This window comes from Aureobasidium namibiae, assembly GCF_000721765.1.
Source record: "Aureobasidium namibiae CBS 147.97 unplaced genomic scaffold scaffold_9, whole genome shotgun sequence".
NCBI lineage: Eukaryota > Fungi > Ascomycota > Dothideomycetes > Dothideales > Saccotheciaceae > Aureobasidium > Aureobasidium namibiae.
The window spans coordinates 840407-865433 of record NW_013581200.1 but is presented as its reverse complement, the minus strand read 5'-3'; the positions used below and the strand labels follow the sequence as shown (position 1 = coordinate 865433).

Sequence of the window (25027 nt, the reverse complement as noted above, 5' to 3'; positions counted from 1 at the left end):
CCCAAAGCGGTACAAGGATGGCAGTATCCGGTCCACGGGTGATAAAGTGGTATACGACGAATACTAGGGATCTGCGCAGAATGAAATCTTGAGAAGCTGGAGCGCCACTTCGTCAAGTGTTAAAGAAAACTCAACGACACCTTCAACTTCCTATATGCCATGCAACGAGCACGACATGATTTCGATCCCCGCACAGCATCTTTTGCGAGAGCGTAAAGCGCTACCATCAATTGACATAGTCATCATGTCACTTCTACCACGACCCAGAAAAAGAAGGCCGGGATGTCGATGTAACACGACAAATCTTTCTGCGGCCTCCATTATCATCCAATGCGAGGTCTGGTGGAACAACAACGACGAAAGGCAGGCCTGGCTCAGGGTGAAGCGACTCGGTCAGGAGAAGGCTGTTACCATTTACAGACTCTTCGCCCAGAATTCCTTGGCATTCATCACATCCAGACAGTGAGAGACGCGAGGGCAGAGGTCAGGGAGGCGACCAGGTCCGTGACGCTCTCTTCTCTCTCCGATGAGGCGTGCAGCACGTCAAAAAGAGGTAGAAGAAGCGCCAAGCGACAATGAGAGACATCATCAACTCCCTAGAACACGAACCTAATCACTCCTGCAGCCCTTAACCCTGATGATCTGGACGCTGTTATTTCCGACAAGGTCGAGGGTGACTATCAGGTCTGTGATTCCCATACTTTATATAAGTTGTCCCCTGGGTTCATATTCGCCGCCACAGCTGCCGATATTTCACAATGACTCACTCAATGAATATTCACGAGGAAACGCGCGACTTGAGCTATAAAAGCGATAGCGAGCATCTCACTTGCTTCCTGGTCCTCCATGCAGCATCGTCAGATGGAGCTTCCCGGTTCCTCAGACTCTCGGCCTCAGGAGTCGACAGAAGACTCTGAACAGAATCACATACCTCTCGAGTTCAGCTCGACAGTCTCAGCCGCCAACGTTCTCGCCAACCATTGCAGGGAGAACGGGCACCACAGCCAACCCCGAGACCGTGACCCTCACAACTACGATTTCGACTTGAAGAACTTCAAGCCACGCCCGGGCGACATCATAGTCGACGATGCAGGTAAGGAAACAATCATCGTTATCTCTAGATCCCACGTCGCTCCTAAAAAGATTCTAGATGCCGTGAAAAGGCACGGTGGGTTGAGAAACTCGAGATGTTCCCAAGGCGAGCCGAGCACGAAATTACTCTCAGTGTACATTATCTCCTTTCCCATGAACTTTGTGCATTCTTACAATGACCCCTGCGACATGTCTTTGCACAGGAGATAATCAAGCCTGTGAGTCTCTGCAGTTATACTCACTCATCTTGATACTCTCTCATCTTGTGCGCCGAAGCCCCTGCCATGGTTTTTGCTTCCTCATCAATCATGTTGCTCTCTGCCAATTCATGTAGCCTTTTTGCCCACCAGAGCCATCGAGCCGGTGTAACCGAGTTATGCGCATCGCTCCCTTCGTCGTCAGACCCTTGCCTCTCCCACTCTTCATACCACAACGGTCCTGCCACCGTCCAACCCCCATTTGTCCTTGTCCTTTCCCAGACCTCGTCTCCCGCAATTTCAATCCATCTCATAGCCGCTCGCAAAGAATGTAAAGAATCCATTCCTTCCACAGTCCTAGCATCCCACTCTAATGAATCCGCAATGACGCGAAAGGCGAATTGATACAGAAAGTCAAAGCTGCAGGGAGAGTCGCTGCTGCTGTGGATGAGATTAGCGGCAAAAGTGTTTTGGTTCGTCCATTGTTGTTCAGCGATGTGTTCGGGAACCCCGTCGTTAATGTAGGCTGTAGGACCTAGACAGAGATTAGGCAATAAGATGAAGTGAGGTCAGCGAATGTGATATACCTCGCATACAGTCGCCAAGATCAGTGGCAAACCCAGGTAATTGTGACCAGATTTTACCATCGTCGACTTTGAGGACTTGACCAGGTGCTATGTCATGTGCCTTGAGGTTGAAGCATAGATGAAGCGTCTCAGAGCTTTGATTTCGTACATCGAGTAACCTCGAAAGTGCTAGCACAAGATTGGCGAGTTTTTCGAGATTGCCAGTTTCTGAAAGTTCTTGTGCTGCGCCGATGATTGTTGAGAGGACTCCAGAGTATAGAGACGAAACATCATCGTCCAAGAAGATGAATGAAGATAACCGAGTTGCTGCCTCGTCAGGTTGTATAGTGTCTTGGAAGAGCTCCTTGAGAATGTCGAAGAGGGGTATATGTCGTCCTCCTGTCTCCTTCTGGTGTGCGTAAGTTGCTTCGAGATACTCTTCGTGTGAACAACGAGTGCTGGTAATGTTCATGGTGGTGCAAAAGCGAAGGCCGAAAGGTAAGTTGTAGATGGAGGTTGGACAGCAATAGCCCCGCATCTATTAGCTCCAAGGAAGGATTTCGCCAAGGTTGGTGAACGTCGTCGTAACATTCTAGGTCGTGAGTGATCTTGGCTGCCTGAGATTGCGATGTGGTTTCGCTCAATGAGCTGTCGAGTACATCGACTTCTGGCAACGACCCTTCCAGCTCTGTGCACTACCAGACTTAGGTGGCTCCACTGGCAGGATCAGATGGCAACTCATCTTTACGAGTTACCGTCTCGGACGCCGTCGACGACTGTATCTGATGTTTTGGCTCAGGCGATGACTTTGCGCCTTGTTTGAAATCATATGGTTTCGGCCATTTCCCAGAACCCATGACAAAGTCCTCGTGGCCCTTGGGCATCGCCGCTGCTATACCATTCTTTGTATAGCAGATCTGACAGACGAACTTGTCCGGATCGTGCAGATCTTGCCACCTACAACATAGAATCAGGTCAGCATCTACATCTAGAGAGAACGTGAAGGGGCTTCCAGATCAGGCATCCACATCTAGCGCATCGCAGAGTTTGTCCATGTGAGACCGTGGACTCGGACAAAATGTCAAGCGGATTCGACACAATAACCGCATGTCATTGAACTTTGATGTGTGAACTTCAAATATCAGCAGTCTCCTACTTGCAATCCTCGAATTGAAAGAACTTACCAAAGTCTTGCACCGTGCGCATGATAGGCATGACACGTGCTGCATGTTTTCCGAACTCGTTCGGGGTATACCACAGGCAGGTGGGTCTTCCACTCAAAGGCTTCCTATACATTTACTGACAGTCGGAAAAGCCACGAATTCATGCATCTGGTGAATCTATGCTCGAGTTTTTGGTGGTAGCGAACCCTCTTGTTTGCCAATCCGGTTTCTTTGAGTTGCGCATATCTCCCTGTTCGCTTCATGTTGTCAAGGTACTCCTTCGTCCGCGGTCTCTTACTGTCCAGATATTCTCTCCACCAGATAGGATCATCCCGTTTTTTGTAGTACCATCGCTGGTAGGCACTCATTGTTGATAACTCCTCTTCCGTAGGAATTCGCCGGGCAGCACGTATCTCGCAGGAAGAGAATGCTCGAGGTAATCCATGTCCTGACCAGAGATGTTGTGCGGAATCGAAGATGCCCTGCAAGAGACCTTTTTGAGATGTTGAAAACATGACGGAAACCGCTCGGTCGGGCTCGGGCTATGCTCCCCTCAGTAGTGATACACACAAGCAAGTTGATTTGATGAGCAAAGTCGATCTTCCACAGTCGAAACAGTCAAGGAAGATGATGGAAGAGTGATATGTAGCGCAAATTCGAGACGTCGTTTGGGGAGTACGGAGTTGATAAGAATTAGATTAAAATGAAATAGGAAGAAGTTGACAGCACGGTGCAGGTTGCCAAGAACATGCCCGTGAGAGTCCGTGAGCCACCGCAGAGTGCATTATTACCTATATCATTGTTCTTATACTAGAAGAGCAGCAGAACGGCGGGAGCATCTGTAGATGATAGAATCTGGGCTCGCACCCGTCTGGTGTTCCTATCCCGAGATATGAAGCTGAGGTGTGAGCTCATGTTGTTCCGCGGGTGATCGAAGTCCTTTCTCCATAGAGATGCACTCAATCTGCCTAGTATGGCTTGTACGGCTTGGGCTTCTTCTTACCCGGCCCAGGGACATGGTTTTCGAATTCCACCGGGTAAATCTTGAACGAATCTTGGTCCATGTAACAAGAATGGCAGGTATATTCTTGCGCGTCGGACGTCGCAGGAGCGGTATGGCCGTCCAGTCGCTTCCACCAGACCCTCGAATTCGCAGGGTAATCCGCGCAGACAATACATGTAAAGCGCTGCTTCTCCGGAAACACAACAGACAGGTGAGTTTTCCAGGCGTAAGCTTCCCTTTGTGATGCCGGTATCTCTGTTAGCCACCTACGGAGGCTTCCAAGAAGGCGATGATCTTCATTTTTTGACTTGTTCCTCCAGCGACTCAACACCTTCAGGTTGTATTCGGGATCGTCTTGGCGTCGTTGCTTCACCCTTTCGTGTACAAGTTTTTGGTGCATGTTTCTTCTCCTGCGGGATTCGGGATCCTCCCTCGTTTTGTAGTACCATGGCGAACTCGGTGACATTTCAAGAAGCTCGGCTTCGGTAGGATGTCGCCGGAACTTGATTCGTGGGTGGGATGATGAGAAAAGGCGCACGAGACCATAGCCCGATCTCGGTTGCCGGTTAGTGATGCTGAGCGCCCTCGCCAGAGAGAGAGTATCTTTGAGTAGAGCGAGCATGATAAGTTGTCGATCTTGAGCACTGATGTAAAACAAACAGTCTCTCAGGTGTTCGTTGTTTATCCTTGCAGACTTGCTGCGAGATCTTGACTAGTGTTGGGAAGAGATGGACCACGAATGTTCCTCCGCTGCAGCTCGATAGGTAGCCGAGTCCGGTCTTTCGTGGTGAGATATGGCGACTTGTGAATGTCGTCGCGACAAAGAATGATAGGTCACGACTCGGAATCGAAGTCCGCTTTGATCGCTGACGTCCGTGCACCATGGCGCTGATGATGTTTCGTGGGAGTTGCGACCTTGAACGGAGATTGTCACCGCATGATTTGTGGTTACCTTTTTGTATACCGTATCTTGCTTTTACGACGTTGGTGAATTGCGAAGCTAAACATCGTGCATTTTGATAGTCGCATTACCTCCTCTGTGTCAGCGTGAGAGTGATTCGAGGTGTGAGAGACGGTATTCGAGCCTCTGTCTTAGCTGATATAGAACTATAAAATTGCAGCATCGTTTGCAATCAATCGCGGAAGCCAGTGAGGGGGTGTATCTACGATGCGTTTCTCTAGCTGTTGCCATGATTCAGACTTCTTTGTGCATCTTCATAGTATTGTTTGAGCCTGCTGTCAGATCCTGCCTATCTGAGGTCGTAAAAGTGGGTATGAGCAAGGGCGAGAGGACAGATAGAGTATTGAGAGAAGGTTGTGGTTAAAAGTATGTTTCTTTCAATATTAAATACGTGCGTCAGTCCGAATGCCTGTATCTTCATCCTTTGCATATACGCAAAGCCTCGGCGCGGTGGAGTGCGTGTTGGTGTCCCATATGTACAGATCAGAACAGAGCCAAAGAGAGAAGAAAGGAGGACACAGCAAAGACCAGAACCGATCAGAAGCGACTAAAAGCATACGAAAACTCCAGTCCAAAGATGCAACAAAGACCAGCTCCACTTGCAAACGCCCATACCGAAACAGGCAGTAACGGAAAAATCAACCAAAATCGAAGACGCTCTGATGGGAGGAAGAAAGCAGAAAACAGAGAGTGATGGCGCTTTTTGCTCTTCCCAGGGAATGATAGACGTGAAATGAAAACAGGAAAAAAGATAAACCCTCGAGGATACCCCATATAAACATGTAAAACTCCTTCCCAGAAGCCTGGACACCTTCTAGTTTTTGCCGAAACTTATGCATTAGTCGTCGAAACACTTCTCATCCAGACAAGATCAATTATTCTCCCCCAATTCTCCTTTGACAGGGTGGGACAGCGACGGTAATAGACACATGCGTCCAGTGCCAATCTCTTCTTCTCGGGTACCACCCTCCTTGTTTTCACGGAGACCAAGCCAGCGGCGCCAGAGAGCACCGCTGAATTGAGAGTTGTAGTAGAAAGAACTGCCGATAAAGTTGTGTTCACCCCATCCGAAGGGACTGTCAACATCAATACGAGGACGGTTGAACATTCTGTCCATGTACTCAAGATCCCAGTCACGATCGAAGTAAACTGGTTGAGGAGCATAGACAGCCTTGAGACCATGTTGCAAGGCACATGAGGCGGGCCACATCTCTGGGAACATGGTGTGGCGGTACTTCCAGGTCTCTTCGTGCATAATATCCATCAGACGCTTGGAAAGACGAGAGACGGTAATGATGGCGCAACGACGAGGTGGAGGAGGCATCTTGAGACTGTAACCAGTTGCGTCGAGACGGAATACCCAGTTAGTCCTGCTGGGATCGAAAAGAGGGTTGAAAGTGATGAGATCAGCCTCTTCGCCGACTCCCCATTTGAAATCATCCTTGTCGTAGGGCATGGGAGGGGTAGTATCAGCGGGAGAGGTGGAGAGGCCATCGTTCTGGAAAGCAGGAGGGCCCCAGACAGGAGTCTTGCCGTTCTCACGAGTTTCACGCTCAACCATGTCAGTGAAGTTTTGGTATGAACCGTGAAGCTCGGGTATCCAGAATCTCTCAGCTCTCTCCCACATTCCCTTGCGAGGTTGCTTGCGAGCCCAGTCACCGAGAGCAGTATTGAATTCGTAGTAGTGGCCATTGTAACGGAGATCCATTTCCCAGTTCCAGTAAAAGTCGTAGTCGGGATATTGTTGGCCAAACCATTGAAGAGCAAAGTGGGCCGAGCGGTACACACCGTGGACACTTTGTTGGGAGGGGTTCTCGAAAGGCTCGGCGAAAGGAGGAGGGTAGTAGTTAAGCAGCTGAGACTCGGACCAGAGCACAGTCATGTTCCAGAACTCCTTGGGCATGTTCTGCTCGATGACCTTCTGGTAAACACCCTTGTCGGCCCAGATGGGAAGAGTCTCATCCTTGACGTGCAGAAGGAACCAGACATCGTACTCACCGCCAGATTTGAGCGAAAGTTCGGCGATCATGGCGCGAAGAGAGTAGAGCTGGTTATAGTTGAAGTTGTAGCCAGTCCAGATGCGGAGAATGTAGGCATGACGAGCGATCTTGCGGTGTGCATCCTTGTTCTCGAAACGAGCCTTGTTCTTGCTGTGACACTTCTTCATGGCCTTGCCCCAGTTGACGTTTGAATAATCAACTGTGCCCATCTTTTCGAAAAGCTTGTCCGTGCCGACATTCTCCGAGTCAAGACCAGGACCAAGACCACCTGCTGTAGCATTGTAGCCATAACCATAAGGACCGAGTCTTCCAAATCTATCATAACAGACATCATCTCTGATACCGAGTTCCTTGTGTGTGCCGAAGAAGGGAGCAGTCATGTTTCTGGGAAGACCGGGGTAGACATAGACATCAGGAACTTCGACCTTGTCTTCTTCATCCATGTAGCAGGTCTCAACTTTTCCATGCTTTTGCGTGTACTCGTACGAGTTGTAATCGGGGTAAGGGGTGAGCTTGATGGGATCTAAAGCGGGTTGCTTGGCAAGGCCACGGGCTTCGTTGCTGTCGACAGCACCCTCGGGCGCGGATTTGTTGTAGCGATTTTCCGGAACCCATTCTTTGGCGGGAGTCAAAGTACGAATGCCGTTGTAGAAGGCCTTCAATCTATCGGTGCGTGTTAGCGTTTCGGCAGACGTTGCGTGTCAGGACCAGTTCTTACTGTGGGTATTCCTCCCATGGATAACCCGGAGGCTTTTCTTGTGCTGGGTCCGGATTTGAAGGCGACGGAGACTCGCGGAATCTATGATGGCGGGTCGCAATAAGCATCAACAGAACGAGAAGCGACGTCAATGCCCAGAGTAGGATGCGAAGAGGAGACCAGCGGACTGAACGCATTGCCTCACCGGCGCGCTTCGGTGACGGCCATCGCACTCGCTTCAGAGGCTGCAGTGTGAATGGCGAAGTGTTGCGGCTGTCCGAGGGGAGCTCCTGGTATGAAAAGTTGCCGTGAAACAGCCTGAGCGGGTTCAAGTGTCGCAGACGCGCACCGCCTTGTTGCTGTTGTTGCATTGTGGGAAGACCTTCGCCAGCATCACTGGAGAGGCTGCTCTCCGACTTGCGTTCCTTGTAGTCGTCCAGATTGGCGGTGTTGAGAAAAAATTGCGAGTAGCGAGCGACGAGAGTTGGATTGGTTGGTTATTTGGCCAAGATGTGCAGACGTGGAAGCCGAGACCCAGCCGTTGGTTTAACGCCGGGGTTGCCGGGAGAGGTTGGGGGACAGAGTCGACGGCGAGCACAAGGTTGATGTAGGCTGGCTGAGAGACGCTCTGGTTGCTGCAAGCCGGAAGGGTATGTCCGGAGCAGGTTGCGGTGCAAGAGGATGGGAGGAGGAGGGGAACAAGTTGGACAGGAGGAAGAGGTGGTGGAACAATTTCCAAACAGCGTCCAGAAGGTCTTTGGGGGGGAGTGGGAGCATAAACGGGCCGCTTCCAAGCACCAGATCAAACACTTGGAACAGCGATGATTGGAGGCTCGAACGGCGGCGAGGTCCGTGTGCAAATAACAGAAAAGCCTCCTCAACGAGTCAACTCTGCCGGAGCTGAAGCTGATTGGATGGGCGACTAGCTACGAACTTGGAAACACACTTCGACGCTGGAGTCGTTATCGTGTCTTTGACTCTTGTTCCAGCGCGCTGGCAGGCTTGTGGTTTTCCGTTGGGTTAGTGCCTGTTTGCTTGGGACTGCGAGGAGTCCAGAGACGCTGCACTCTTGCGTGGTGTTCAACTCATCTTGTGTCTCTGACTCTCTTTTGCCGCGGAAGGTGCAATCGCAGCCACGCAGTCCCCCCAGTCTCTTGAATCTGGAGATCTCTCCTGCATGGCCGATGCGCCACACCCTGACTCTGCTTTCTCCACCTTCGGCCTCTTTTCGTCATGCATTTCCAAACACTCCGGGGAGCATGTCCTGCTTTTTCCTGGTGCTGTCCAGTGTCCACCTCTCCTGATTGCATAGACAGCTCATCCATATTGCGCCTGTCCTGCGTGACGGCCGATGCTCCACCAACATGCCGTCTGCCGAGTGCTTAACGTGTTGCGCCGTACAACCAAAACTTGACAGCCGGAACTCTCTGTTTTGATCGGCGGAAAAGAGTCGCAACCACTGTGAAACACACATCCATATCGAATCCCTATCCACATCAACCCTTCTACACATCATTCATCAAGACTCCTCACAGCCTCACTCTGCAGAACGCGCAATCCCCCAAATGCTGCCGTCCGTCTCTCGTCAGTCTCATCGTTCACTCCATGTAAACACAAGCTCCCGCTGCTCCGGTCGAGTGTAAGGATATGCATGAAACTCGGCTACGCTATAGAGTCTCGTTGTCATCCCCTCGTCTTGGCTGCCGTGAGAACCATACAACCCATGTCACCTCCTTGAGGTGATCTCTTCATCATGACCGCCTCCGTAAAGTCCGTCCCCTATTTGCAAGCCGATTTACCTGCACGAGTGCGAGAAGCCTCATGGCGTTGCATGCGTCCTGCATTGTACGCGCAATTTGATGGCGATCCACCATCTACCATAGCTCATGACCAGACATCAAGCCTTTGTTTTCCGAAAGATTCGTAATGGCCATGGTCACCATCACTGTTGTGTCGACGGCAGATGGCGAGGTTCACACCAAACTCTTGTCACACAACCCCAGTCAAATGAGCCTCAATATGATATGCACATCTCTGCAAGATGAAGTGCGGACATGGCTTGCTGCTTCTCGCGGATGTGCGCGCGTCCATCACGAATGTCACTCCCGTCGGTTTCTCGCTTTCTGCCGCACACGACTTTTTGCTTTTTTGCTTGCCAGAAGACTTTGGTCACCATCTTGCAAGGAAGCGGGATGTTGCAACATTCGGTCAAGCCGCTCTCGCGCAACACTTGCTGCGACGTGCAGCAAACATTTAAACATTAATCCAACTGGTACATGACCCGCCTATTTTTGGACGATTCAGCTATTGGATGCACGAACGCCTCCAATAAACAACATCAACCACCAATCACATCATCACATGTTTTGATAGGTCTGTCTCCTTTACTTCATTCTGACTTGTATATCAGCTCCCGTCTATCTCTTCGCATTCGTCTATGGTGTCTTGACGGGTAAATTGCAGTCAGATTTATACTTTACGATTCTCATGCACAGCCAGAATCAAGCCTCGGCAATACGAGACGGCAACTTTAACCACAAGACATGTCTTCAAAACCGCCTCCGAACAAAACCACGTTCCTGGCCATTAAACTTCGATATACCGCAGAAGCAAGTTTTTGCCCAGAGGAGGTTGGAGATACGGTTCGGTTTTGAGCTTGCGTTCGTATACCACACAGCGGCACAGCCTGTTCTGTTCGAACGCCGCGGCTGGAGTAATCGTTCGCCACGAAACTCTCTTGACAGCAGCATTTAGAGAACATTGGCGCGTCGCGTCCACCGCGGTCGAAAGCGGGCAAGTATCCTCGAGGTACAAAAGCATAAAGGTATGGAAAGCTTGATAGAACGTCGACTTCAAATCGCGATGGCTGGGTCGACAGCATGCATTCAACATCTCATCGCTGGCGGCGCGTCGCAAGCATATTCAACACGTTTGCTTTGACAGCTGGTGAGCGACTGGAAGGAGGCAAGCATCCACCAATCTCAACACCATCTATACCAGCCTTGTGATGTGCATGACTGACTGGATATCGTGACTCGCATTCCGCGATAGTAGCCATCGCTATGAAGAGCAGACCAGAACCACTCTCACAGCAGTCTGATTCGGGTAGCTCTCTAACACTAACACCAATAAGCAGTTGCCAACGATCGTTCTGGCGATGAGTGAGCCATTCCTTGCGGCATAGTCTTAGATGGATGCCCTTTCTCAGAATTCTCTTGATGCTCACGCGTCATCAATATACTTAAGACCCCCGCAGCTGCCCGGACTACACTCTCGGGGCAAGAGAGTCAATTCAATGAATTTCCCAACGATCAGGATCGATGCCGTTACTGGAGCCTCATGACAACATCTGAATGTTGTGCTTTGCAGGACTGTGTCCCACGCTCGCTGGAAGCTTTCGTACATTATATCTTTTGCGATAAGACTGATCGTCATCGAGTCTTCTGCTCTATCCTTATGGCTCAGAGTCGAGAAATGTCACTGAGCGCTTAGGGGCCGATAGAGAAGGATTTCTTACTTCTTCAAGGACCTCAAGACGAAGAGTCTATGCTATGTGATGCAAGCTTGCTTTCCAACAATCTTACGCCTGCACATGGAACCAAAGATCCGTCAGTCAGGACTCGGTACATAAGAAAGACTGGTTCTTGCTGGGAAAGCGATGGAACTCCAACTTCTTGCACATGACTAGCAGCTGATTCACATGTGACTATACATTTCCACCAAAGTCGCGGAAAAGTAGTCATGCAGATGCAAACAATCTGAGCGTTTCAAGGTCACCCTGACCTCAACGTTAGTGGACGAATCGAATTGAGATGATCATGCTATCTTGAGATAATCCCGAAACGGATTGGACGAGAGTGATGTCAAAAACGGCATCTGCGACAGTTATCCAGGGACAGATTTGCACATGCATGCATTGATCATGTGAAGAAGATTTGGTGCTTGTGACAGTGCAGTCACTGTTTGTTGACATGGGTAGAACAGCAAACATGTTGTACAAGTGGAGCGAGATGGAAGAGATAGTCCGACGAAGCTCCAGGGCTCAGATGTATCTCGGTGTTTGAGATGGGAAAATAGGTGGATTATAAGGGCGGTGTGTACAGAGCTTGGCAGGGCGGTGTGGAGGGGCAGCAGGTGCAAGTCATGAGCGTCCAGCTATTTGTGTCAGCAGAATGTCTATCTCTCACATGTCGAAGAAAGGAAATTTGAGCCAGTTGTAACGGGCGGCCTGAATGACAATGCTCTGCAGTTCAGTAGGTAGCAAGTGGGAAGCAAGCACGTTTTCAAACAAAGGGAAATTAGACTTTGGCAGGGCAGAGTCGACGACAGCCGAGAGGCCGAGACGGGGCATAAACATCCAAACAACAGCTTGTATCACTGACCGTCTCCACTCTGAACGACTCGCACTTTCTCCTCTCTTCTCCAGACTACGTGAGACAAGTTTCGACAACGACTTTGCACGCCTACTACAGAAAGAAAAGACACGAAACAGAACACCGGCGGCCTCGAGTCTAGTCAAACACAGATCATCAAGGTGTCTTTTCACCATGGCCATGCAGTAATCCCTGAAACGACAATACACGCTGTGCATAACCAATTCACCCCTGCATATGGAATCACAACTACCCTCGAACATGGAAGAGGTCGAGCAGAGATCGTCACCGCTCGCCGGCCCCGGAACAACGCGAGCAAATCGACGACTCCAACTACGAAAGAATGGCTTCCGCGGTCGAGTTCTGCCCAACCGCAACATCACTCCCAAGCGCAGGACCTCGGGCGCTTGGTCATCTCCCGCACAACAAGATGACACACCAACTTCAGATCTACCACAGCAACCCGAGTCGACCAAGACATATCTGAGTGCAAGAGGAAGGTCGTCTAGCATACTTCAAGAAGTCAGCAACTCGAGTCTACGGAGAAAAGACAAGAACAAGAACAAGCACGACTCGGTCCTGTCCGTCTTTGCAGACGAGAATGGAGACGACAAGGCCTGGAACTTTGAGTCGTCGCCAGCATGGTAACACAATCCTGCCCCACCTTGTATTGACTGTAGACGCTTACACAACCCCTCCCAGTCTTCCACCAGAAGCCCCGAACCTCACAAAGTCGAGAAAGAAGCATCAACGCACTCAGTCCTACAAAAGCAACCCTGACTCGGATCAACAAGATCAACACATTGCTTATCTCGAATCAGAACTCGCTGCCTACCAGACACAGCTAGCCTCATTGAGCTCCCCAACGGCCACGAAAGAGAAGGGCCAAAAGATACGTCAGTTGAACCAAGACATTCGAAGATTGGAACAGGAGAACACTCGCTGGGAGGCCGAGTTTGATGAGAGGGTGCTACAGGTCATGGAAGAGCACGATGGTGTCGAGAACAACCTGCGCGCGAGGATCAACATGTTGGAAGCAGACGGCGACAAGTACTTGCAAAAGGTCAAGGAACTCCAAGCTCAACTTGACGCTACGAGAAAGGCTTTGGACATTGCCGAAGCTGCGAATGTCGAGTTTGAGAAGAGATTGGAGACGTTTGCACACTTGCTTGTCACTTCGCCTATCAAGACCGAGACACCGCTCGCTCAGCCGCCTTTTACCAAGGAGTCCAGAAGTACGAGACAGAAGAGACTGTCATTCCATCGCTTTCCCACGGCTGGCTCTTTGCACCAAGCGAGTATGCTCGAACACCATGAAGGCGACGAGCCCAGACCACAATGCGAGGGCGCTGTACAGGATTACTTCGACAACCCCATAAGCGACACTGAAGGGGATGCCTCTAAGCGAGAGTCCTTCATCAGTGACGCCTCACGCAACAGCATCGACTTTAGTCTCCTTATGAACCAGGAACCTCCGCCATCTTCCTCCCGAGCTCGACCAAATCGACGAATGCGAAGATTCCATGGTGGATCACATCTTCCCAAACCTTTGATCCTGTCGGCTGCTCAATTAGCTCCCATACTGGCTTCGGCACCTGTTTACGAGCCACACGACTCACCTCGTGCATTTCCGTTCCCAGATGTACCTGTTGTGCCGAGAAGAGCCAGTTGCCATGAATTCAGCCCAATCGCTGGACGCAGACGAGCAAAGACGAATACAGATGGACTTCAATCGACGTTACTCCCACCTTTTGTCGCTACAGAGTCTTCCTCAACAATTCCCTCAAACGAGGAAGATAAAACACCGACCCCTCAACATACCATCGCCTCGCACGACACAGCAGCAGAGTATCCCTCCATAGGTCCCAACACTGGAAGAAACCTACTCGAAGAGCTAGATGCCGCTAGACACGACGAGGACTCTCAAACCACTTCTTCGGGACCCACTCCCTTCGCAACTCTCAACGCCAAACCTGCAGACTTGTCGTCTCACAGCACTAGCATTCAAAGAAATGTGTCTGGAGCCATGCGTCTACGCCATCAACGCAGCATGTCCGAAGCGACAGGTTTGTCGATGTACCCACCTTCTTCTCGGACTACATCTTCTGCTCTTCCAGCCCCTGTACCAAAACCCAACGGCGTGGTAGAGTTGGTCAAAGAGCTGCTGCGTCAACCTTTCAAGATTGCCAGGAGATGTGTGGCTCGAGCTCATCAAGCATTCTTGCTATCGAGAACATTGAATCGCTTCCAGTGGATGTTGTTGCATGTTTTACTCGGTCCTATGGCAACGAGAAGGTTGATGGCTTGCTCTCTACACGAAAATGCCATTTTGATGCAAACTCCTTATCGTCAATCTTCTCCTTCTCCATCAGAGAGATCTCAAGCCGAAGATACAGATTCTGAAGCTGATTCCTCAGATGTTGAGCTTTCACCTTGTCCATCACGACAATTACGCCGAAGAGCATCGCCTTCAACATGTGTCTTTGAGACACGACGCAAAGTCCATAAACGAAGGAGCACACAAGCACTGCGGAACGAGAGACAAAGAAGAGAAGATGCACCCATGTTGAGTAGACATTCGCCTTGGCTGTGGGTGAGATTTTCATTGACGTTGGCATTTGCCGTCGCGGCGGCTGTGAAAGAGGGACCTGGAGCTCTGATGGTCGAATGTGCGAGGGGCGTCGATGAAGATGAAGAGGGCACCAAATGTGGATGTTTAAAGTGTCTTGGAAGAGAAATGGCAAAGTGTAGATAGATCATAATGATGGGTGTTTTTGTATACAAGGTTATAGATATGCATAGGGATAGGGAGTTCTGGTGTACATAGAGATGACAGTGGATATGCTCAATGTTGTATATGGCAGGGGTATTGCAGGACTTGGCTTTTGCTCTCCATCCTTTCGTTGCCGTTGCCTCATTGGCCTCTATTCCGAATTGCTACAAGGAGGCTTGTGATATCCCCCTTTTCCCTCCGGGCTGTTTCCCTCATTACTACTTTGGTTCTCCGTCTTTTTCCTGTTTCATAGCCTAGATTTGGAGTTTGCGACAGCACACCCAGACGAGAAACACGAGTACTGGGTGTGTATTATGTATAGGACGAAGGGAGAGGCAAGTGTCAAGAGAAGGAGAAGGAGGCACTCAGATCTGTAAACCTTCTACGGGTTTCTTCCTATCGAGGAGATCTCTGGTCCATGCACCTGGTTCTGCTCTCTTCCTCTTTCTCCTCCAATCCATATCCCTGTTCTTGTAGGTCCAGCCACTCCACAGGCAGGATTCTCGTAGTTCTGCTTAACAATGTAGCAAAGAAAGCAGGAGTGAGCGTGAAGGACACGAGATCGAAACGAGCTAGACGATTTGTCTCGAATGGTGAGATGCCTCGTGGTGAGCTGTAGTCAAAACATACCGGCGGCTTAGTCAGCCAGAACGACCGCATGTTCTTCACCTATAATTCTTTCCATCGCAACGCGACAACGAGGCAGTTCCGTCACCATCAAACCACGATCCCCTAGAGCCCCGGGAATTGCACTTCTGGTTGCTACAGACCGCCAACCATGTGATCGATATCATTCTACCTCCCCCGGACTCCGAAGGGGTCCCGAAGAAGGTGCAGACAACCGGCATCAATATTCTTAATCTGCAGCTCCTTCCGAATAAGCTATAAGACTAGAAGCGGGGTAAAGAGAAGCGACTGCATATATCATGACCTTGATGGTCCTTCCTGAACACAAATGCAAAATCTCATTGTTTGGGAAAGAGCCCGCAAGACGAACCCACCTTCCATCTCAAGCACTTCCCTGATAGTCCAGCATCAATCATGCCTTCCCAACAACCCCAAATCTCGGACCTGCCAGCAATAACCACATACCTAACTGGCCACAACCACACTGGCAAAGCAATCGTTGAAGAAACCCGGCCTGCAAACTGGACCGTCTACGATAACGAAGAAATGGCCTTCAATGTCGCCTACACAACCTCTCAATTCCCAGCAAACCTCAATGGAAACACAGATATCAAAACCCACGACAAAGTAACCTCGTCAGGCAAACTCGGTCTTGTGAACCCAAACGGCACAGTTTGTCGTACCGTTGACTTTGCACCTGGCTTTGAATGTATGATGCACAGAACCCAATCGCTTGACTACGGTATCGTGATTGCTGGGGAGATTGAATTGGTGTTGGATTCTGGAGAGAGGCAGTTGATGAAGCCGGGAGATATCGCAGTGCAGAGGGCAACGATGCACTCGTGGAAGAATCCGAGTGAGAGCATGTGGGCGAGGATGACGTTTGTGTTGCAGGATTGTGAGAAGTTGGTTGTGGGTGGTGAGGTGCTGGGTGAGGATCATGGAAGAGGAACTGAAGGGCTGCCTATGAGCGGCAACTGAGGGCGAGGGGATATATCTTACTTCTTGTGTTACATTGCATTGGACATACTGTAGTTGTTGATTGAGCATAGGCCTTCATTGTATCTCCCGTGTAAGCAACAAGCTGGTATAAGTACTTCACCACTTACTTCGCAACCTTCCTTACTGATAATACTGATAAGCCACCTTCATGATTGATCTGGCATGGCCTGAAGGCCATGCAGACAGAGCCTGACTCCGCAATCACAACGGTAGCATCACTTTATCCAAGTATAGCAGATTACCAGGTCCATGAGTCTTCACGTCCTCTCGCTCGCTTTCTCCTAGTGATCGCACACAAACAGGTCCACTTCGTGCTGTTTCGTTCTGGGGGATCAACATGGGTTGCCCTGCTTTGCGGACCTGTGCCCCTGACTACCGCGTGAAGACAGGTCTGGTCTTTTCTCCCAGCCGCAGCGAGTATGTTCGGTGCTAACACCATGCATGTGCGTCTTGACGGCGCTTTAGTGGCGAGCATGAGTTAGTGGATAAGTCTGCCGCGAACAACCATGGCCTTTTCTTCTGCGGATTCTGTAACGAACGGTGTCATACCATGGCATGAGAATGTAGTGACTCCTACATGTCAAAGTTTGGAATCTGGCAAGGCGATTTTGGAACATTCTTCTTTTTGTAAAATCAAATTCTGATTCTGTACAATCTAAAACTCCAGAGCTGAGATTGCCTATGTACATTTCTAACCCATCTTGTACGGCGAATTGTCTCTTATTATGTATATCTCCCCGATCAAGACTGCACAGCCGACCACCATCGAAGTTGCGATGATAGGGATGTTTTCTCGTGCAAAGTCAAGTCGCCGGACGTGGATGTGCTTGCGAGCAAGAATATCGCGCCACAAGAGACCAGCCAACGATGCACTAAATGCCGTGCTGAACGCTCCGTAGTTGACACCCAGAGCCATGGAATACACGGTGGCCCAGAACGTGCGATCGCTGATGGGGATGCCGTTGTTGATATGGATTTGCTGCCAAGCTTGAACGACTCGAGCAAGCAGAATAGCTGTGCCAATGTTTGTGCCTGCGAACTGTGATTGAAAATGTTAGAGTGTTCTCGAGTCCGCTGGGATGAGTCTCACTTACGTTGCAAAGGATTACAGCGAGGAAACCCATTCCACCTATCGCACCAATAGTGCCGGTCTTGGTGACCCAATGATCCCAGCCATAGGCGAATACGGGGATCCATCCTTTGGTGACAAGCCCTTGAATCAACACGAACATTGATAGGGCAAAGGGTACAAGCTTAAGCGGAAGATGACTCAAGACTGCCATGACAGTAGGGAAAGTTTCCTGCAGCCACCTGTACTTTGCTGAAATCCATGTAGTGAGATTCCATCGCTGGGGTTCTTGTGAGGGGTGCGTGTCCTCGCTGCAAGATCGAGTTTTCTCTTCATCGATAGCTTTGTCCAGGGCTGCATCTAGTTTTCTGGTGTGCAAGTTGTTCGTGGTTGGCAACGATAATTGGGTAGAGGAGTATTTTGGTTCCTCTTTGTTGAGCAAAATACCATCTCCTGAGTCTCTCTCCGCTCCAGAAATGGTCTGGTCGGTATTGGGACTTGTATTGGACAATGATCGAATGCTCTTCTCAGACCCTGCAGGCTCTGGCGTGGGAGGCACTACATGAACAAACGAGCTTGAGGCGCCTGGCGTTTGGAACATGGCGCTGGCGGGTCTGCTGCTGCTGGCACGCTCGTCCTGCTCTGCTTGACGTGTCTTTGCAATCTTGCGAGTTTCTTTTCTGTGTTTCCATCCATAGGTAAGATCCCAGCAGAACATGATGAATGCGGCTGGTAGTGTGATCCAGAACACGGGATGTTCACCGATTTCCGAACTGGCTGCGTTGAGTCCAAGAAGCGTGATGAGTGCAACTGCCATAACGACAGCTCCAAATATTGCACCTCCCTTATCCAGGAATGGGTTCATGATTTCCGCAAGTGCAGCCTCTTTGTCCTCGGCAGACTCTTCGTCGTCCTCGTCTTTCTTTCCTTTCGCTTGGGGGATGTTGGGGTTGACTGGCTTCTTGTTTTTGGCTTCGTCTGATAGGGATTCCATCTCGATGGAGAGCGGAATAAGCTGTGGACTCGCGAAAACAACGTACAGCAAGAAAGGGAACAGAACGACCGCAGTGACCACAACAGGCACGATCATGTTCGCAGTATAGACGATAAACTTGATCTGGAAGGCTCCAGCAAGCACCAGATTCGCCGGATTCGATGACACGAGAATGGCCGAGGCGATGTTCGCAATTGAGAACTGTGAGTACATCCATGCTCTGGGATTATCGATGTTGCTCGAGACTCTGGTCATATATGCCAGAAAAGCCGTGCCAGAGAGAATGATAGGATCGTTTCCGATAAAAGTGCCCAGACTGAAGAAGAATGCGTATAGGTAGAAGAAGAGCAAATGGCCCACTTTACCTCCTTTTTGCAACACTTTGAATGCCAAAAATCTGATGAGTCCAGATGCATCGATGGAAATGGCAATGTAAGCCAGAGTGACGAAAAATACCATGATGTCGATGGGACTGACGTTGTCGGCTCCGACTGTACCATCATGCACTTCTTGTCGTCCAATAGCTGAGATTGCTAGCAAAAAGAGGTCGGCAATCAACGGTGCGGTCGATAAACTCATCGAAAAGTTCATCCGCACAAATCTTGAGGCTCTGTCGCTGCCTTTGTTGTGCGAATGTCCATGACGCCTTGAGGGTATTATGCGACACGCACTGAGTATGTTCAGGAACCCATTGTAGATGACCCTTGGAATGTAAATCGGGATCTTGAAGGGGAAGAGAACCACGATATCTATGTTCGAGTCAGGATGAGTTCCTACTGAGATGTAGACAAGGCGCCGACTTACTGGTCAGCAGGAAAACAATCAGTGTCACAATCGACCGCCATTCCTTGATCTTGTTGGTGTCCAAATCTTCGGCCATCTTGGTCGTCTTGTCGGAAGAGCGCAACACACTCTGCAGGTCTGTGGAGTCGGAGGTCTTCTTGTCTTACTCACGTCGTCGCGACGACATTATTCGGTGCGACGCGAAAGAAATATTTTAAACGACGTCGTACTCTGTTGACAGTGGCAAGGGAGTTGAGAGCGCCGTATGACGGCAAGAGCGTGCGCAGCCAGCCTCGTATGCTGTTTATTAGGCAGGCGGTCTACAAACTCAATCCCTCTTTCTCAAAAGTCGCTTGTAGCGATTGCAGTTGCACGTGGTGTTGCAGAAAACCGGTCAAGGATCGACTGTTGACCCCGCCGCCTCAGCCTCACTCGACAAGCAGCGAGGCACCATGATCCTTCCCAGCCCAAGAGAAAAGGGCAGCCACAAAAATGCCTAGGTACCCGGGAATGTCTTGCACGCCCCGAAGGCGCAGCGCCTCATTCGAAGATGGCATTCAGACATCGTTACGAACATAATCTTCTTTCTGTTTTCCAAGTCCTTGGGGGACGACATCAAGCTTTGAGATTAAGGTAACAGCTTTCTGTCATAGGCGGCGCAATTATCCGACATTCAACCACACCTTATCGGCCTTCCTTCGGCGGCGACACCCTTCTTGGACATGCCGCCCGTCACACCGACACTCTCGATTGGGTCGCTACTTGCACGAAACGTGACAACAGCAGACGGCTCGGATCTTGGATTGCATGTTGTATGTGCGTGGCCAGTCAGTGGACAGTATGGACCAGGCTCAAGAGTGCTGTAAGTTTCGTGAACTGATCCATCAGGAGCTCAACACTAATTAATCCAGTTACTATGTCCTCGTTGTTCTATGTGTGTTTGGTAAAAAGGCAGATTGGATAAAGAATGCGTGTCTAGCTGCTGTATTGCTCTTTCCTGCGGTCGCTGCTCTCCATGGCATCACACTCGCAGCTCTGCATGTAGATGGTGAGTTTAAGAGACGTCAAGTCCACAATGACTCGTCACTAATGCTGTTTTCAGGCGCTGTAGATATGGACATCTACGGAGCATTCCAATTATGCTCTCTGGGTATTTTAGCAGCTCCGGCGACCGTCAAAAACTCAAAGACGTATTTTCTGGACCCTGGCCGAAATATCATCTTCTTATGGACAGGTCTTATCCTTTCTGGTAGGAGATGGTCATCCCATATTTGACCTGAATACTGACACTCGCCTAGGTCTGCTGAGCTTGGCTGTTGAGTTCTTCCGCACCAAGACTCATGTCTGCAAGTCAGATAACGGGAGTCTACTATCTCTCGCAAACTTCGACTACGGAAACACTACCTGCGGTTTAGTCTGTACGGAAGAATTGGGTCCATTCTCTCCAATGCGTCAAGACGCAGCAAATAACATCTATGTGATACCAGCTCCGACTCGACTAACATTCGGCACTGTGACACTTCTATGTGCAGCGTGTTGCATCCCAGCTATTCTTACACTCATTTCCATGTGGAACAAAATTCTCGAGATCAATTGGAGATCACGATATGGCGTACCGACTGAGAAGGATCCAGAAGAGAAGAAGGTCAAGGATATCAACAACTTGATCAAACGCTTCTTGAATGTCATCGAAGCACCGATATTTGGTATCGCCGTAGTGGTTATTCTCATTCTCGGCGAGATCAACCTCTTCAGCAATCAAGTGAGGTATCAGACGGAACCCATAGCTAGCATTGGTAAGCAACCTGTTCTTGAACCCTGACATCTAGACGGTCTCTGACAATCAATTCAGGTCAATGGGCGCCGATAGTGGGAACCGGAATTGCCATGGCTGGAAGTCTTGTCGTATATCTGACTTCTACGTCTGCCAACCCGGAGACTGATGGTATAGACTCGGGATCCATCTCTAACTCGTCTTGCCATTGTAGCGTCCGACCGGAGACACACAATTCCAACCACAGCAGGACAAAATCCAATGCCCTTACACATGTCAACACCCAACGAAGCATGGCTAGCACTGTCCCAGCCGACAGAGGAGGTCGACGCAAAGTGGCCGAATTCATGCACAAGGTCGGAGACTACATGGGTACTCCTGGTCAAAGTCGATTTGACAACCCTTCTTATCGACGCGATTACCACAACTACCCCACCATTCCTGGTCAGGAGTTCCGAGACGCAGCATTGACGAATACAGAACGACTGTACAGCTCAGGACGCTTATCAAGATCTGCCAGTCGCGCTTCGAGTATGCGGGTAGCCATCCCATCCTCGCAAGGTCACGCGCTGCAAAGGCCACGGTCGGATTCTATAGGAGCAAGATCTGTCGACAGTCAGGATGCAATATCTCCCACTACAGTTGCTGGTCCGAGTATGACGACGCGAGCACGCAGAGATACTCTGGAAGTGCCATCTCCTGCTCACGTCTCCTCACGAGATGCTTTGGACAGATCGACAAGTTCGACCGGCCCAACCGCATCAGGCTGATTCCGCCATACGGGAATGGTCTCTGAGCGGTATTTTGAACACCCTATCAACTCACAGAATCATCCAAGATCTTGCAGCTGTACGACGAAACGTGCAAACTTCTGCAATGTCATTGGTCATATGTTGTTGCATTACATTCTGGGCGCCAAAAATCTTGGTATCTCGGCATCAGAACACACCCTTGGTATGCCTGATAGAATCCATGAGCCATTCGAACTCGATGACATTTCGCCGAGAGTATCATGGCACACTATCTGCTTGGCGAAGATACAGACATCATCAATCATGTGCATCATCCTGTCACGCTTTGTCTGATGCCAAGCCTGGGATACTCTCTATCAGGCTCACTCCATGACGCAGAGCACTCTTCAGTAACAGCCGAGGATAACAATACGATATGTAGAAGCTTCCACCTTATCTGTCTATTATCTATGATTCTGCCAAATATAGGCTCTATAATCTATGAAGTCTACATCTATCTCTATCCTACATCTAGTATCGGGAAAGAGCCGGAGAGAAACTACGCTTTCTGCTCCACCTGTTCTTGCCCCTTCTTCTTCCTCGCCAGCCTTCCTTTGAAAGGCCTACTCAACCTCTTCGCCCACTTCTTCTTCGCCTTGTGACCAGCCCTCCAAACTCTCTTCCTCGGATAATTGACCGGCGACTCTCCTCCTTCGAAGATACAAATATCATACATTGCCGCTCCCACGAGTCCTCCAGGAATACATGCCAGCCACGGACCCCAGAGCCACCAATTACCCTTCCAGAGTAGGTCCACTGGATACCCCAATATCCATAACGCTATCCTGGGGCCGAGGTCGCGAGTGGGGTTTATAGCTGCGCCGGTGTTGGATCCAAAGGCTTGCAATATGACACAGATGACGAAACCAAGGATGAGAGCAGTAGTGCCGGCGCCAGGGGGTGCATTCGTATCGTCACCGAGTGCAAGAACGATCAGCGCCAGAAACGCTGTCGCCACAAACTCCGAAAAGTATCCGCAAGCCAATGTGACATTGTCGTTTCTCAGACCAGTGACAAACGCATTCAAAACCGTCTGCGTCGCTTCCTTCTCCGTAGTTCCTCGCGCCGGACTTGCTATGTATGTATCGATCTGTGACGAAAAGACCGCCCAACTCACAAAGCCCGCCGCCAACGCACCCAAAAACTGCGCAGCAACATAACTTCCAATATGCTTTTTCGGAAACCCGCGGTAGATGTACAACACAATCGTAATCACTGGATTCAAATGTGCACCCGAGGGCCCACCGGCAATATAAATGCCAGTCATGGTTGCGAAGCCCCAAGCCAGAGATCCATAGATTGCATTGTTCGCTGAGGCACCCCCGAGGGTGATTGCTAGGTCTGCGGAAAATCCAAGAGTGAGTTGAACAAAGCAAGCTAGAGATTCTGCTAGCGAGTGGCGGAAGCGGTGGCGGAGGACGCTCCAGTGGGTGTGGGCGTTGTAGACTTCTTCTTCGAGGGCGGCGTTGTGGGTTAGTGTCAATTCGTCGTCCGAGGGTGGGTTGTCCAGAGCTGTTTTTGCGGAGAAGGAGTCGTCGAATTCGTAGGTTGGGCGGTAGGAGGGGGTTGCATCGAAGGGTGCGTCCTGCTCGGTGTATTCTGGGAATTGCTCGTGATCGGTGGGTTCGTGCTCTTCGGCTACATCAGGGAGGACGTCGACGGTGCTTCCTTGTTGCGCGCTATTCTCCCGTCGTAGTTGCTGGGTTTGCGATTGCAGAGAGGATGAAGAATCTGCTCTTGCTCGTCCGATCTTCTTAGACCCAGATCTGCCTTCCACAAACCTTCTTTCGCGTTCTGCTCTCACAGCTTGGAGTTTTGACGATACACGATTGAGGCGTAGAGTAGGTTCTGGCCCTTGCTCCACATCCCCCTCCGTGATCTCGGTATCTCCTTGTTGATTGTGGATGGTATCGATTTCGCTGGCTGTGGGCACCATGCCCGGTCTCACCACTCTGGGTAAAGGTTTCGCTAAACTCCATACTGGCTTTGCATGCATTGGCTGCGTGTACGCTGGATTCAGTTGCGCATAGCCAGGGTCGACATATGGCAAATGCTGACTTGCAACAGCGACCATGTCCTGAGGTCCGGCAAGACTGAATTGCTCGTCATTTCCTAAGCTCAATCCAGTGGCTCTGCGGACTAGAGAACGGTTCTGGGGTCGGAAGGAAGTTGTGGTGCCGCGACGACGAATGCCGCCGTTCGGAGACTGCTCGGCCAGGTTCCAGGTTCGGGCTCGGTTGACGAATTGATTAGGAAGAGGTTCTTCATTGCTGTTTTCTGCACTTGGAGATGTCACGTCAAAGGTATCTTGTTGGATGGAGGACTATTCGATGTTAGCAATTGCATGAGAGAGACTACCATGGACGTACAGTAGCTCGCCCACGACGGCCTTGATCAGCAGACGTGCGATCCATGGTTACCGATCGGAATAGTTCTCATCAAACGAAGCCCTGAACACGGATCTAGGAAAAAGAGATACCAGTGCCTAGATTCAAGAGAATGTGGCAGCAGAAAGCGTAGCATGAAAGAAACATCAGGGAAGAAGGAGATAGGAAGATACTATACACGAAGTTGCCCTAATCACGTATGCAATATCGCCTTCGATAGGTTGAGCCCCTTCATCCTTTCGGACGCGTGTATAACGGATCCGCCCCATCCGAACATAAATAGCAGAAGGAAGAAGCCAAAACTCCGCTATCAATCAGGAGATTTCTGATCCTTTGGCATTTTCATCTCATGATGTGCGACCAGTGTATCACCACTTCAACTTATAGGTAGGTTCTTGTTCGATTTTGCTGTTCAAGCAGAACAACTTCAAGAACTCAAACAGGAGTCATAGAAGATGACACCGCTCAATATCGGTTTGAAGACAGTGCGAGTTGCGAAAGCAAGAAGCCCGTGTGGACCCTGATCGGCAGGAACAAGCTTTGATGACGTAGAGACGATCTTTTCTCGAACATGTTCGCCGAAATATCAACAACCTGTCAAACCCTATAGAATTGTTTCTGTGCGTGATACTCATGTAGCAAGGACGAATGAGATCGTAGAGAGGTATCATCGTTGCTTGCTCGCATCGACATTACTCTCTGCAGTCGTCCTCACTCTTCATAGCTCGTGTCAATCAGCCCGGCTATCTCGGAGATAGAAAAATGTCTACTTGAT

General features: G+C 50.1%; 8 protein-coding genes across 8 annotated transcripts; 3 read left to right on the top strand and 5 right to left on the bottom strand.

Moving 5' to 3' along the window:
- Positions 1-954: 954 nt before the first annotated feature.
- On the bottom strand, positions 955-3533 carry M436DRAFT_64222 (uncharacterized protein; the record flags this gene model as incomplete). The annotated part of the gene is made up of 6 exons (XM_013571715.1): positions 955-1135; positions 1335-1824; positions 1886-2393; positions 2611-2812; positions 3040-3143; positions 3225-3533. The coding sequence occupies 6 exons, from the start codon at positions 3531-3533 to the stop codon at positions 955-957; spliced, it is 1794 nt and encodes a 597-aa protein (XP_013427169.1).
- A 453-nt stretch (positions 3534-3986) lies between these two features.
- On the bottom strand, positions 3987-4643 carry M436DRAFT_47659 (uncharacterized protein; the record flags this gene model as incomplete). Its single annotated transcript, XM_013571623.1, has 1 exon — positions 3987-4643. One exon carries the CDS (start codon positions 4641-4643, stop codon positions 3987-3989), a length of 657 nt encoding a protein of 218 aa, XP_013427077.1.
- A 1210-nt stretch (positions 4644-5853) lies between these two features.
- On the bottom strand, positions 5854-8050 carry M436DRAFT_73199 (uncharacterized protein; the record flags this gene model as incomplete). Its single annotated transcript, XM_013571851.1, has 2 exons — positions 5854-7645; positions 7701-8050. 2 exons carry the CDS (start codon positions 8048-8050, stop codon positions 5854-5856), a joined length of 2142 nt encoding a protein of 713 aa, XP_013427305.1.
- Positions 8051-12289: 4239 nt separating this feature from the next.
- On the top strand, positions 12290-14807 carry M436DRAFT_47848 (uncharacterized protein; the record flags this gene model as incomplete). The annotated part of the gene is made up of 3 exons (XM_013571644.1): positions 12290-12696; positions 12755-14552; positions 14592-14807. 3 exons carry the CDS (start codon positions 12290-12292, stop codon positions 14805-14807), a joined length of 2421 nt encoding a protein of 806 aa, XP_013427098.1.
- A 1059-nt stretch (positions 14808-15866) lies between these two features.
- On the top strand, positions 15867-16433 carry M436DRAFT_47894 (uncharacterized protein; the record flags this gene model as incomplete). The annotated part of the gene is made up of 1 exon (XM_013571652.1): positions 15867-16433. One exon carries the CDS (start codon positions 15867-15869, stop codon positions 16431-16433), a length of 567 nt encoding a protein of 188 aa, XP_013427106.1.
- Positions 16434-17145: 712 nt separating this feature from the next.
- On the bottom strand, positions 17146-19397 carry M436DRAFT_82319 (uncharacterized protein; the record flags this gene model as incomplete). Its single annotated transcript, XM_013571850.1, has 3 exons — positions 17146-17493; positions 17549-19266; positions 19322-19397. 3 exons carry the CDS (start codon positions 19395-19397, stop codon positions 17146-17148), a joined length of 2142 nt encoding a protein of 713 aa, XP_013427304.1.
- A 625-nt stretch (positions 19398-20022) lies between these two features.
- Positions 20023-21844, top strand: M436DRAFT_82318 (uncharacterized protein; the record flags this gene model as incomplete). Its single annotated transcript, XM_013571849.1, has 5 exons — positions 20023-20162; positions 20212-20348; positions 20403-20549; positions 20599-21096; positions 21153-21844. The coding sequence occupies 5 exons, from the start codon at positions 20023-20025 to the stop codon at positions 21842-21844; spliced, it is 1614 nt and encodes a 537-aa protein (XP_013427303.1).
- Positions 21845-22364: 520 nt separating this feature from the next.
- M436DRAFT_47134 (aquaporin-like protein) lies at positions 22365-23801 on the bottom strand (the record flags this gene model as incomplete). Its single annotated transcript, XM_013571526.1, has 1 exon — positions 22365-23801. The coding sequence occupies one exon, from the start codon at positions 23799-23801 to the stop codon at positions 22365-22367; it is 1437 nt and encodes a 478-aa protein (XP_013426980.1).
- Between the last annotated feature and the right edge of the window lie 1226 nt (positions 23802-25027).